At 42.4% G+C, this 13,679-nt stretch overlaps 1 protein-coding gene across 1 annotated transcript; it reads right to left on the reverse strand.

Annotated features, from left to right (window-relative positions):
• Positions 1-8,839: 8,839 nt before the first annotated feature.
• Positions 8,840-10,373, reverse strand: LOC125546073 (expansin-B3-like). Its single transcript, XM_087514048.1, has 2 exons — positions 9,855-10,373; positions 8,840-9,767 (listed from the first exon to the last, which is right to left on the reverse strand). Exons 1-2 carry the CDS (start codon positions 10,293-10,295, stop codon positions 9,243-9,245), a joined length of 966 nt encoding a protein of 321 aa, XP_087370174.1. The 5' UTR covers positions 10,296-10,373; the 3' UTR covers positions 8,840-9,242.
• Between the last annotated feature and the right edge of the window lie 3,306 nt (positions 10,374-13,679).

Genomic DNA, 13,679 nt, shown 5'->3' on the forward strand with positions numbered 1-13,679 from the left:
TACTCTCCTGTCTATCAGTGTGAAGCAAAGCAACTAATAAGTGGAATGCCGGCTGACCTGGTAGCAGGAGCCGCACCCCTTGCCGTCCTTGAAGATCGGCTCGTTGCCGCACGACGTCATGGCGTTGAACGGCGGCAGGTTCACGTTCTTGAAGCCGCAGGCGCCACCATTGTCCAACGGCCCGGCGCCATCAGGAGCGCCGTACCAGGTGGCCCGGGCGTCCAGCCAGCCGCCGGCATCGACGTTGGTGCTGCCGGAGCCGGGGCTGGGGGTAGCGGGGACAGGTGTAGGTGTAACGGGGCGAGGGGTGTGGGGTAGCGGGGACAGGTGCAGGGGTGGGGTTAGGGCAGAATGTAGCAGGAAGAAACCAGGGGCAGCCGCAGCAGTCATCGGCGGCGAGCAGGCAGAGGAGAGCGACAGCGGTGGCGTAGGAGGAGGCCGCTGCCATCTATCGCTTGTTGGTATTAAGTCACCTACTTCGATGGTTAATGGCTTAATGCCGTTCAATCTATATATAGGCCGGCAATTCAAGTGCCTCTTGTTCCTGCACTACTCGACATCAAAAGGAACGAGAAGCCGTACGTGATCGTGATGGGGTTCACATGTTGACGGAGGGAGTCACCCGCACTCTTGCCCGTGGTCACGAGATGCCAAAATATCAAACCATGGTAATGTGGCCGGCTTAAGCTAGCTACGGCGTGTGCATCAGAAGGCGACCATGACATGTTAAAAACAATCAGACACAGGAATACCCGTGAAATGGTATGAGCACGGGTGTCGATCCACTGACATATTTAGGAGAATAAAATTTGTTGGAACATCGATCGATCTGCACAATCTTCCTATTACGTACGTACAAGGTACAACCAACCACACACTTCTCTCCACGTCATAATCTGCCTCAGTACCCATGAATAATTTCTGGCTGTTGGGTTCAGTTCACGTTTCCCTTCCACTTCCCCTTCATTACTTAATTACCAATCAGTTCTATCTCCCCCTGCTTCGTCTTCTTAGTGGGGAGCCTAACAAATCTGCCATGACGCGATCACCCAGGCTTCCCAGTCCACGCCAAATTGGTGCTGCTACCACATGTAGCTATGCCAATAGCTGCTCGACTCCTTCAAATTGCAGGTTGACTGATTCAAGAGGGAGAAACGAGAAGGATATGGGGAGAGAAGGCCGTCCATGGAGATGGAGGAGTGTGGCGGCCGCAGTCTCCACGGGAGGGAGGGAGCGGAGAGTGTATCCCTTTGGAAGTCATCTTTGCTTATGTAGCCAGACTCCTCGCCATCGAGGGCGACGGCGGAGCAGAGCAAGGACGCTTGGAGGTCGTCGAGGATCTGGGATTGTGGGTGGCTGGCAACAGAACGATGGCTCGGCCCGCGTCCCACACTAAGGAAGAAGTTGGAGGCAAGGCAGACAGGCGGGCGTGCCGGATCTGGCTGAGAGCAACCACGCGCATAGATTGATTGATCTATTTCTTCCTCGACGGCGCGTTGCTGCGGGAACTGGTTGCAATATATTCAGATGGTGTTTGGTTGTAAGGAATATGTACATTGGATCGGATTAATAAAATGATAATTGAAACTGAAAATAATATAATTTACTTGGAATATCCATTACATATAATTAGGTAGCATAACATAATGCATGGTGAGTGTTTATCCATGCATGGATCTGCTAAACTCATTTTAGAAAAACCAAAGCCAATAGTTGGCTTAACATAGTAAAGTGTAAGGCTGAATTGAGAGATCATCTCGCATAATTGTTTTATAGTAATATTGCACTTATTTTTTTCACAGTATTATTCCGTGAAGGCTTGTATTGGCAGGTACCATTCTCCATGGAATTAATAGCTTGCATGGACTCTGAAGATAAAATGCAATCCTGGGAATTCATGCATGATGAAAAAGCTTATCCGCTAATTTGATTAATCACCTCGTTCTACTTAGTCGCAGTTGTCCAATTGTTTGTATAAATTTGATGTTTCTTGTTCTCTTTATAGATCTGCACCAATCATGTAAGGTCTGGCTTCCCTTGGTCAGCTGTCAGTTTGCCTATTTTACTTGGATGCTATTGATAACTTTATCATAGTTTGGAAAATATTAAAGGATAAATCATTGCTATATGAATTTTGAACATGTACTTACGACTGAAATGATTTTTTTGGAAAATACTCTTAATTTGTCAGAAACACATTATATTATTCATATTTAAGCCACCAACTTTTATGTCTTCTCTCAACTGTGGCAGTTCCGTGACTATCCTATGTATGACAATATATAACGAAAGGGGTGATAAGTGAACTATGTCTATTTGGAAAGTACAACAAAGTACATAAGAAAATTTAAGCAACAAACCTGAATGTGACCGAAGCTTTGCACAGATAGAGATTATCCAGATTCAAGAGTACAGAAAATCTTCATCAGTCATATGTTACATGAGATACCGATTCAAGAGCAGAGAAGGTTGTCAACTTTCACTATTCTCTGAGGTCATATTGTGTTCCCTCAGGTCATACTGATTTGGGTAAAATATAAAAGAATGCCTACAGTGCATGTATACCTGCAAGCATAAATGATCAAATCATGTTATTGCTATAATATCCAGATTGTAGTATAAAGATAATCACAAAGTGACTACATTAACCATAAGAAATCTTGAACAGACTATCTCATCATACAATGATACAATAGACAGTGTTAAATTGGCAGAAGAATAAAACAGTAAAACTGCAAACTGTCGAAAATAAGTGCATACATCTATGGGGTATAATTGCCGACTATCAAAAGGATGAACAAAAATCAAGAGTCAGGTAGATCAGACCATTCAGATGAACGACAGTAAGGGAAGGGGATGCAATTAGAATGCAACAATGAGGCTTAGAAAGCTCAAACACAGGAAGAAACATCAGCCCTTACATCCGTGGGGGGAGGGGAGGACCAGGCCATCTTCAACACCATCTCAGCACTGCACGCACTACACACGAAGGGGACGCAGTCACGCAGCCCGCAAGATTCCCATCGTGCCGGGGAGGCAAGCTGGACTGGCCGTCGTGCCGGAGGAGCGCTGACGGAGGGCTTTGATTGGTGGCGTTGTACTGTATACATGGATACGATTTCTGGAGGGCTTTGATGGGTGGCGAGAGGACTCCATTGGTTTTGCTCTTTTAAGGGGGAGAGAAAGGTGTCGATCAGTTTCTTCGTTTATTGCTGAAAACGGAAGGGATTAATTAGTACGCCGGTAACTGAAGGCACTACCTAGCATTATGCATCGATCGGTTGCTTCGTTTACTGCTGGAAACAGAACCATGCAAAGAAAATTACTGCTGGAAACGGAAGGGCTTAATCTACACGCCGGTAACTGAAGGCACTACCTAGCAAAAATTGCTGATGTGGCACTTCTGCTGATGTGGACAGCCTGCATGTATAGATAAATATGGTAGTGGGGTGAACTTCTTAAGTATATAGGATTAGTAGAACGGTAGTTACAAATCATGATTAGCTGAAGATCACACGGCAAATTAGTTTTTCCTTTCTAGAGCGGTTTTTTCATAAAGAAAGTGGAAAATTTTCGACAAAAACCTACTCCCTCCATCCCATAATATAAGAGCGTTTTTGACACAAAAACGATCTTATGTTATGAGACGGATGGAGTATATTACCTTACGAGAAAAGTATGTTTTTGGTCCTTCAAATTCCCCAAAAATATAGACTTGGTACCTTAAGATTTTTTGGTAGACATTTGGTCCTTCAAATCTCAAAACCGGATAAGTTTGGTCCAAAACCAGATTTGACCACGCTGACCGGGTTTGACCATGTTGACCGATGAACAGTAAATTCGAAAAAATAGTAAAAAAATGAAAAAATTGATTTTTTTTGGCACGCACCTTGAGCACTTGAGCATATTACATGGCAAAAAAAATTCAGCTTATTGTGAACTGTTTTGCTATTATTTTGAATTTACTGTTCATCGGTCAGATCTGGTCAACATATTCAAACCCGGAAAACATGGTCAAAATCTGGTTTTGGACCAAACTTATCTGGTTTTGAGACTTGAAGGACCGAATGTATACAGACCAAGTCTATATTTTTGGGGAACTTGAGGGACCAAAAACATACTTTTCTCTTACTTTACTTGAACAACAGCAGACAATGTCATGCTGGATACTACGGTTTACAAAAGCCGACACATCCTGTTTAGGATAATAGATGATTCCCCTCACGCAATGCTTTACCAAAAAAGGCTTTCGCCCCATTTTATATATTAATCAAACCACCAAGCCACAAGGCCCAACAAAAGTTCGCATTTAACACAGACACGCAACACGGCCGCACACATGGTAGTACAACACAAGGTACGAAAAGGTTAGGTTGAGGGCACAACTTAAAAGCCCAAAAATAAAAGAGGAAACACAGGCAGCGGAACAACAGACGAAGAATCTTGGGTTAGAATGAGATTTTGACTATATGAACCATAAATATTTTGGGTTAGGGTGCACGTCCAGCCCAGTTCTCCTTTTTTCTGTCTCTTGTGGTTGTTTGGGGGTGCACGTCCAGCCCGGTTCTCATTTTTTCTATCTCTTGTGGTTGTTTGGGCTCTTTTTTGTTCGCGGAGTAGGGGTTTGCGCTATGGGATGGTGAGGTGTGGGGGCCTTTTTTTTTGTTATGGGGCCTCTTCGCTAGGCAGATCGGTGTCTTTCCTCTAACTCATTTCTTTTTTTATTTCAATTTTCTTTTATTGTGGTGCAGTGACGGATGCTGGTTGTGCACTTGGCCCTGATGTTATGTTTTAGACGAGACAAAAATACTTCATCCATTTATTTTCCTGTGTTTTATGTTTTTCTTATTCTTTTTGGTTTTCCCATTTCTACTTTTCTAAAGGATTTTTTTGTAAATACATGAATAATTTTTTAAATTGTATAAATATTTTCTAAAATTACATGTTTTCTAAACTTTATTTTAATATTGCATGCATTTTGGTGTAATTTCTTATATGTAACTATAGTTGCACACTCCTTAGCTATGAACAGTTGGATGTTCATCGTCCATGTGAAACTATTTTTTCAAAAACCAAGATAGTTTTTCAAATAATATTTTTATGTTCTTCTTTTATTTGTAGTTTCTATCCTTTTTTTTGTATTGACATTTTTCTTTTCTGTTATGCACACATGTGCCATCTGCGCATAGTTGACATGAGCATTTTGTGTGTAAGATATGGCTCGTTTTTATGTATTTATTAATATTAAACGGCAACAGCAAGTGTGGGCTCCCTGAAAAAAAAAATTTGCAAGTATGGGCTCGCCGGAAAATATCGGAAGTATGGGCAGGTGCATGTATGCCACCAGGCACAGGTGTTCATACAATGATATAATAACGGCACATCAAAAGGTTATATGTAAGGAGACTAAAAATTGCTGGAACATCGATTGATCTGCACAATCTTCCCATAACGTACAAGGTACAACTACAAACTTCTCTCCACGTTATAATCTGCTTCACTGTACTTGTGCAATCAGTATAACGGTATATTACTTAACATGAACAGGAGCAGACATCATGCTGGATACTGGGGTTTACAAAAGCTTGCACAGTCTGTTTAGGATATTAGATGATTCACTGTGGGATGCTTTGAGAATAGCATGCAATATATTGAAATGATATTTTATTATATGAACATAAATATTTGGATTAATAATACTAGAACTAAACCTGAAAATATATATGGTTATTGTAATTATATTGAGAAAATGATCATGATACAATAAAAATATTTAAGCCTATTGCATGCACGATTACATGTTGAGGTGATACTTTCCCATGCAGGTTGCACGATGAGGTGAAATAGTTGCATATTGAGATAAATCTACTTAGTTATATGGGATAAGTTTTTTCCCCTGAAAAGGAGGCTGTAACCCCGGCCTCTACTTCATTATGATGATTTTTTTCCTTTACTGTTTAGCAGAGGTGCTAATGCCGGAACCAGAAGCCTGGAGTGGATCAACAAATGAAGGAAATGCTTAATGCGCCTTAGAGACTAAAAATACCATGTTTAATATTTGAGAGCTAAAAGCCCTGGGCCTGTATGGCCTCCATGCATTTTTTAAAGTTTTGGCACATTATTTGAAGTACTCCTGGCAATTAATTTTAAAAAATATACTAGTAGGATGGAATGATACCACCATTGACCTCACCCCGACGTACAAAATGTTGAACATATTTCACAGTTCAGACCTATCAGCTTGTGCAATCTTGTTTATAAAGTGATTTCGAAGCTAATAGCCAGTTGGCTGAAAGTGCTCCTCGAAGAAGTTATTTCACCGATGCAAAGTGATTTGGTTCCAGGCAGGGTCATTGTGGGTAGTTTTCTGGTCACTTATGAATCTTTTCATGCAATAAATAATAAAAGGGAGGGAAGATATGGCACTGGCGTGATCAAGATTGACATGCGCAAAGTGTATACTAGAGTTGTATGGAAATTCTTGAACTGACTATGGTTCAACTTGGTTTTTCTTTGGAGTGGGTACAGATCATCATGGCAGGCGTATCATCCTAAAAGTATAAGGCCCGCTTATACAATTCCCTTACCAATTGTATCATTCCTACAAAGGGCCACTGTTAAGGGGACCCTCTTTCACCCTGCCTCCTCTTTTATGAGTTGGTTGGAGGTCTTACTAGCTTAATAGCAAATAAGGAGGAATCTAGCAACTTGCAAGGTGTGAAGATCTCTAGAAATACCCCATATGCCCTTTATTCCGATGAAAGAAAACAACTCCAATAACGGCCTTCGCCAGGCTCTGAGTTACCACCACGTAGTTGGTGAGTGTAGCCAAGTCCAGTAAAAAAAATTCAGCCCATGCACGTCAATGGAGACCAGAATGGAGGTGTATTCTATCCTTTGTATTTTGAGTAAAGTTATAACAAATAAATCCCTAGGTCTAGCACCTATTTTTGGGGTGGATAGATCAGATTGTTTCCATCACCTTATTGAGAACATGTGTAAGACACATTAGTTGACGGAGAAATTATATCTTCTGGTGGAAAACAAGTTTTGCTAAAAGCATTCATTCAAGCAATAACGACTAATACAATTCTTTAGGACACCTAGGGCGATGTGCAAAGAGCTAATCTTTCCAGTGTCCCGATTCTGGGAAGATGATGGCCAACAAAAACAAATATATGCACTGGTTTGTATGGTGGACGATGTGCGTTCCCATGGAACAAGGTGGCATGTGATTTAAAGAGGGATTTTTTTTAACCTTGCAATGTTTCTGAAGGAATGTTGAAGGCTACTATCTGAACCTGAATCTTTATGGGCACAAGTATTGAGAGATAAGTATTTTCCATCCGGTTATCTCTTAAACTGCGAGTTAGAGAAGGAATGCTCCTATACATGACAAAGTTTGTGCGCTGGGATATATACTTTCAAGAGACATATGTGGAATGTTGGAGATGGTGAAAATGAACGTGTGAAATGATCCTTGCTACCTAGCAGTCAAAGCAAGAATATTTTTAACTAGGAGAGACAATATTGGGTTGACGATATTTTCTGAACTTCTTGATGACGAGTCACGAGAACGGGATCAAGATCTAATCATGGATATACCTTGTTCAACAAACTGAGTTCGGGAGGAGAGGGGACCAAATGCATTTCATATTGATTTTAGTTGAGATATATATATGCCAAATATAACGGGATATATCAGGAAATTTCCATGGGCTAGGGAGGGGATGCTAGCCTTGGCTACTCCCCGGGAAGTTTAACCACTGCTTGCGTGATGTCATACTTATCAATTTTAGGAAGGAACTAACAAGGGGAGGTGGGGGCTTGGGAGGTCTTCCCAACGGGCAGTTTGGTGGGCTGCCATCCCTGAAGTGGTTCGTCCAACCGCCGTCTAGTGTCGCATGCTGGGCGCACCCCGTGGTAGCACAATTTTTTTATATGCAGTTTTTGTCTCTTTTAAAGTTTTAGATTGTGCTTGTTCTTTTAGGTTTCCTAGTTTCGTTTTTTACCATATGAAACAGAAATTGTGCTTCACAAAAAATGAAAAGCAGAGTTGTGCACTGCGTGAGTACAAACTGTGCTTCTCGAAAAGTGAAAAACAATGTGTCTGCACGAAGCACAAGTTGTGCCACCCAAAAAAGATGAAAAACATAGTTGTGCATCGTATGAAGCAAGTTGTGCGTCCGCATCAAGCACAAATTGTGCCTCCCGAAAAGTGATGCACAATTGTGCACCGTGTAAAACACAAAACTGTGCCTCCAAAAAAGTGAAGCACAAAATGTGCTTCCGCGTGAAGCACAGTCGTGGTTCCGGTTTCCCGTGTTTTTTATTTCAGTTTCCAGTTTATGTTTCCGTTTTTTCTACTCATTTTTTCTTTTTTCCTGTTTTTCCTTATGGCTTCATTTTGGTTTTCAGTTTTGCGGAAAAGAAAGTTTGTCTAAACCTATCAACATGTGATCTGGTTTTAAAGATCTTGACGTGAGAAACCCAACGGGTGATTTGGGCGCACGGTTCAAGAGATAAAATATTTTTAAAAATAAATCTATGAAAAAAAACAAAACTTTCAGGTCGTGACAAGTGTGGCACATGTAGTGCGCCACCCGTCACCACCAAAGGAGAGAAGACTAGTCTTTGCAAGAGGTACCCCTCAGTTAGTGATTTCATCAATTTTATATGACGATGGCTGCCGCAGACAATTCTAGGGTAGAACATCTATGATTTGTATCTAGTACTTCTAGTGATCTAAATGATGTTATATTTCTTTACGGAGAGAGTAGATTATAAGATTCAACACCTAGGATGTTGCAACTAAAAAACGAACGAGAGGAGAATGTACTTGGACTGGTAGGCATATGCACCAGTGACATAAATACAACATTTGTCTGTAATACAGTAGAAATTACAAACATCAATTTATAGATGCGGGAAATGGATGGGAGAGCTTGCTTATATACGAACCGCCTCCTCCAGATCCCGCAAACACATTAATAGTTGCATGAGAGATAGGTGCTTCCATACTTGTATAAATTAAAAATAGAAATTTCTAGCACACAAACCAGCCTCCTCCAGATCCCACAAACCAAAGTTGTCACATATGTATGTGGGACGAGAAAGAGAATACGAAGCCAGCACACGACGAGGACACACACCAGACGTCACAAGCAACGTCTCGGCACAATAATCCATGCATGCATGCATGGGCGTGCATGCTTTCCATGCGGATGAGCGAACGTGATCAATCAATCATCGAACTGGACGGCGGAGCTGTACACGGCGTCTGGCTTCCAGTTGGCGGGGATGACCTGGTCGGCGACGAGCGACCTGCCAGACCCGTTGGTGACCCGCAGCGAGAAGGGCCCCCGCAGCGAGCGGCGCGTGTCCAGGCGCCAGATGGAGCCCCAGGAATGCCTCATCGGAACCCAGGGCCCCGTCGGCTCGCCGTCGTCCATGAGGTCCACCTGCGCCACGTCGCCGTCACCATTCCCGTACTCCACCAGGATCGCCAGGTAATTCCGGTTCGAACCCTTCTCCACGTGGAACGTCACGGACAGCCCCGTGTACTCGCACGGCACCCTCTTGAACTGCATGTCAATGATGCCGGCATGGCGGAGCTCGTCGTTGCGGCCGTCCTTGGCCATGGCGCCGAAGGCAGTGCCGCTGAGGTCGAAGTGGTAGCGGGCGACGGGGTAGTAGTTCATGTCCGTGATGATCACCGTCTCGGGGACGCCGGAGCACGCCGGGTGAGCCTTGCCCACGCACCTTATCTGCACGCAAACACAATGGAACGCGACGATCAAAGACCCATCAGCACTCTACTGTCAGTGTGAAGCAGCTGCAATGCCGGTTCTGACCTGGTAGCAGGAGCCGCATCCCTTGCCGTCCTTGAAGAGCGGTTCGTTGCCGCACGACGTCATGGCGTTGAACGGCGGCAGGTTCACGTTCTTGAATCCACATGCGCCACCATTGTCGTCCGGCCCGGCGCCATCGGGTGCGCCATACCAGGTGGCCCTCGCGTCTAGCCAGCCGCCGGAGGAGCTGTTGGTGCTGCCGGAGCCGGAGCCGGAGCCTGGGCTGGGAGTAGCGGGCACAGGTGGAGGTGTAACGGGGACGGGGCTGGGGGGAGCTGGCGCAGGTGGAGGTGTAACGGGGACGGGGCTGGGGGTAGCGGGGGCACGTGTAGGTGTAGGTGTGGGGGCAGGTGCGGGTCCAGGGCAGCCGCAGCAGCCATTGGCGGCGAGCAGGCAGAGAAAAGCGACCGCGACGGCGTCGGAGGAGGAGGAGGTCGCTGCCATGGCTCGCTTGCTTGCTGGTCTAGCTGGTTACTGATCGAAGGCCCTACTCTGGTCTGGTGGTTAATGCCGTTGGGGAGCTTGCGAATTTATAGGCTAGCAGCTTAAGTGGTAGGGAGCGTCTTCTTGGTGTACCACTCGAGATCAAAAGGAAGGACGGAAGAATGAAGGGAGATGATCGACGGGTGGAGAAGCGGACGAGGAGCCGTGATTGGCAACCTAGCTTGGGCCCTACCGGTTCACATGTGGATGGAGGGAGCCACTACTCAACCGGCTGCTTACACCCTTGCCCGTGCTCACGAGATGCATTTCCTTCGGCTTTTAAAAATCAATCATCTTCCGTCCCATCAACAATCATACATATATAGTACTACTTTACATTTTTTTTTGCGAGAATAGTACTACTCTACATTACAGGTACTTCCTCCACGTATGCAGCCAGTTTAGAATCATGCAGATTGCAGACCACATAGAAACAACTGAGGCCTCTGTTCTTGGCGTTTTCTTGTGTGTTTAAGCTACGTGTGCATCGGCAGACGATCAGGACATGCATGTTAATTAAGGAAAAATCAGATGGTGGTTACAGGAGTACCCGTGAAACGGTATGTACACGAGTTTCGATCCACTTGACATAATAACGAAACATCATCTAAAGGAGAAGACTACAAATTGTTGGAACATTGTACAATCTGTCCATTACAAATTTGCAACCACACACTTCTCTCCACATCATGGTCTGCCTCAGGGCAGTGTGTAATCAGTACAACGGTGGTTGCAAATCATTGATTAGCTGAAGATCACACGGCACAACAAGTTTTTCATTTTCAGACCGTTTTTTCCGCAAAGAAAGTGGAGAATGTTCAACAGAAAGAACAGAAGCAGACGAGTGATGCTGGACTGGATACATGAGTTTACAAAAGCCCGCACCAGGAACACTCCGGCTGAGGAATTGTAGCCTGTTTAGTAGATAAGTGAGCAGCCAAATTTGAACTGCCAAAACGTCATATATTTTAAAATAGAGGAAGTAGTGCGCAAAGTGTTTTTACCCGTTCCGGTAAGTACCGGTGGTTCTCTCACCAATAGCATGCTGCCAGCTCAAAAGTTGTACATTTGTATTCCCCTCTTCTCTCTATTTAAGTCATCGCATTTCATCATACCGGACCCACCATGCACATGCAAAGGAAGCATGCAATATCCTTCTCTCTTTTTACTGCTCATGGTACAGACTATGACATCCATGTCTCTCACATTATCTCTCCTCTCTCCATCTCCAAATCCATCACTTTTATTCGGCTTTTCACTATTTAGATTGTTCATATCTTCAAAACAAAAATTTTATTTTCAAAACTTTGTATATATTTGAACTCCTGGAGCCAAGGCCTTTAGAACAAGATCAGTCTTGAATACATTCAAACAAGTTTAAATTTCAATGTTTGAAATTAGTGAAATCAGCCTTCTTAAAATAGTGAAATATGATCTTTGAATTGGGTGAAACCAATTTTTAAAAATGAGTGAAATATGTTTCTCATACACATGACATATTTTTGGGGTGGAATACGTGAAACTTGTTATTTCATAATTTTGAAACTAGCCATGTAAAACATGTGAAACTAATTATTTCATACCTTTTTTAAAAATGAGTGAAATCTGTTTTACTAAATAACTGAAATTGTTTCTTGAATTGATATTTTTTGAATTGAGTCAAATAAGTTTTTGAAATATTTGAAATCAGTTTTTTGCTTTGAGTGAAATCAATTTCCAAACGAGTGAAATCTGTTTCCCGCACTAACTGAAATCCATTTCGAACAGAAATATGAAAATGAGTGAAATCTATTTTCTCAACTTAGTGAAATTATTTTTCTGAAATGAGTGACATAATTGTTTCAGATGAGTGAAATCATTTTTTAACATAGTGAAATGAGTTTTTTGAAATGAGTGAATCAGTTTTACAAAATTAGTGTAGCTAGTTCTTTGAAACAAATTAAATATGTGTTTTCAAATAAGTTAAATCGGTGTTTAAATTGAGTTAAATTTTTTCTTTTACAAGACCGTAATATATTTTCTGAAATGAGTGAAATTATTTTTGTAAATGAGTGAAATATGTGTTCCGGAGTAAGTGAGATCTGTGTTTCAAAATGAGTGAATTTAGTTTTTTGAAATGCATGAAATCACCTTTTTGAAATGAGTGAAACCAGTTCTTTGAAATGACTTAAATATGTTTTTAACACGAGTGAAATAAGTGTTTTAAAATGAATAAAATTAGTTTTCCAAAATGAGTTAAATCTATTTTAAAATGAGTTAAATCTGTATTTTCGAATGACTCAAATTTGTTTTCTTAATTATGAAATCAGTTTTCTAAACAAAGTGAAATGGATTTTCTGAAATTAGTTAAATCCTTTTTTTAACTGCCAAAGCGAAGGAAACGGTAAAATTCAAATTACGCTAAAATATATTAAATATTGGTCTTGTTTTAAAGATCTTGTCTTTAGGAATTCAAATATATAAAAAACATTTAAAATAAGACATTTATTTAAAAGATATCAATCATTTAATAGCTAACAAGAAATTAAATGTTAGTATTATAGGTTGAGTGGTTGATGTTTACTACTCAACTTATTCGGCCTCCAGACGCAGAGTTTTATAGCACAGTAACAATTTTCCATCAAGTGGATGACCTAAGATTTATCAATCTGTGCGAGACGTAGGATGAAAATGGTCTCTCTTAAACAACTCTGTAACCAAATACAAGAAATCTCTTATGTCCCCAATACACCCAATACAATGGAAAATTGTATAGGTGCACTAGTTCGGCGAAAAGATGATGATAGAAGTGTAGTATGGATAGTAGATATAGGTTTTGTAATCTAAAAATAAAAAACAGCAAGGTAACAAGTAACAAAAATGAGCACAAACGGTATTGCAATGCTTAAAAACAAGGCCTAGTTTGCCGTTGGAGCAAACACAAGCTGCAACCGACGGCGCAAATTGCTGCTGCATGCGTAGCAGACCACACGGGGACAGATGTTGCAACCGCCGCATGATATTGCTGGAACTGTACACCACATAGGTTACATCCACGTTCGTCAGAGCTACAACTATTCATACGATACCTGCAACTGGCGACGCCGTCGTCGACAAATACTACAACCATACACCGCAGAAGCTACATCCATGTTTACCAGAGCTACAACAGTTTTGCCGGTGTTACAACTGTGCATGCTGGTTCTATAACCGACTCGTCGCCTGCGAGGTTACAAGCAGGAGCACGCAGGAGTTGCAACCGACCACCCTGAATTTGGCCAATTACCTTGCTGCAATAGGCGGCAAGCACCGTATTGGGGGCCGGCAACGAGCGGGGCTACAACTGGTGGCGGGGGTGAATGCCTC

This window comes from Triticum urartu, chromosome 3A (genome assembly GCF_056163025.1).
Source record: "Triticum urartu cultivar PI428250 chromosome 3A, HENAU_Tu73, whole genome shotgun sequence".
In the NCBI taxonomy this organism is placed as follows: Eukaryota; Viridiplantae; Streptophyta; class Magnoliopsida; order Poales; family Poaceae; genus Triticum; species Triticum urartu.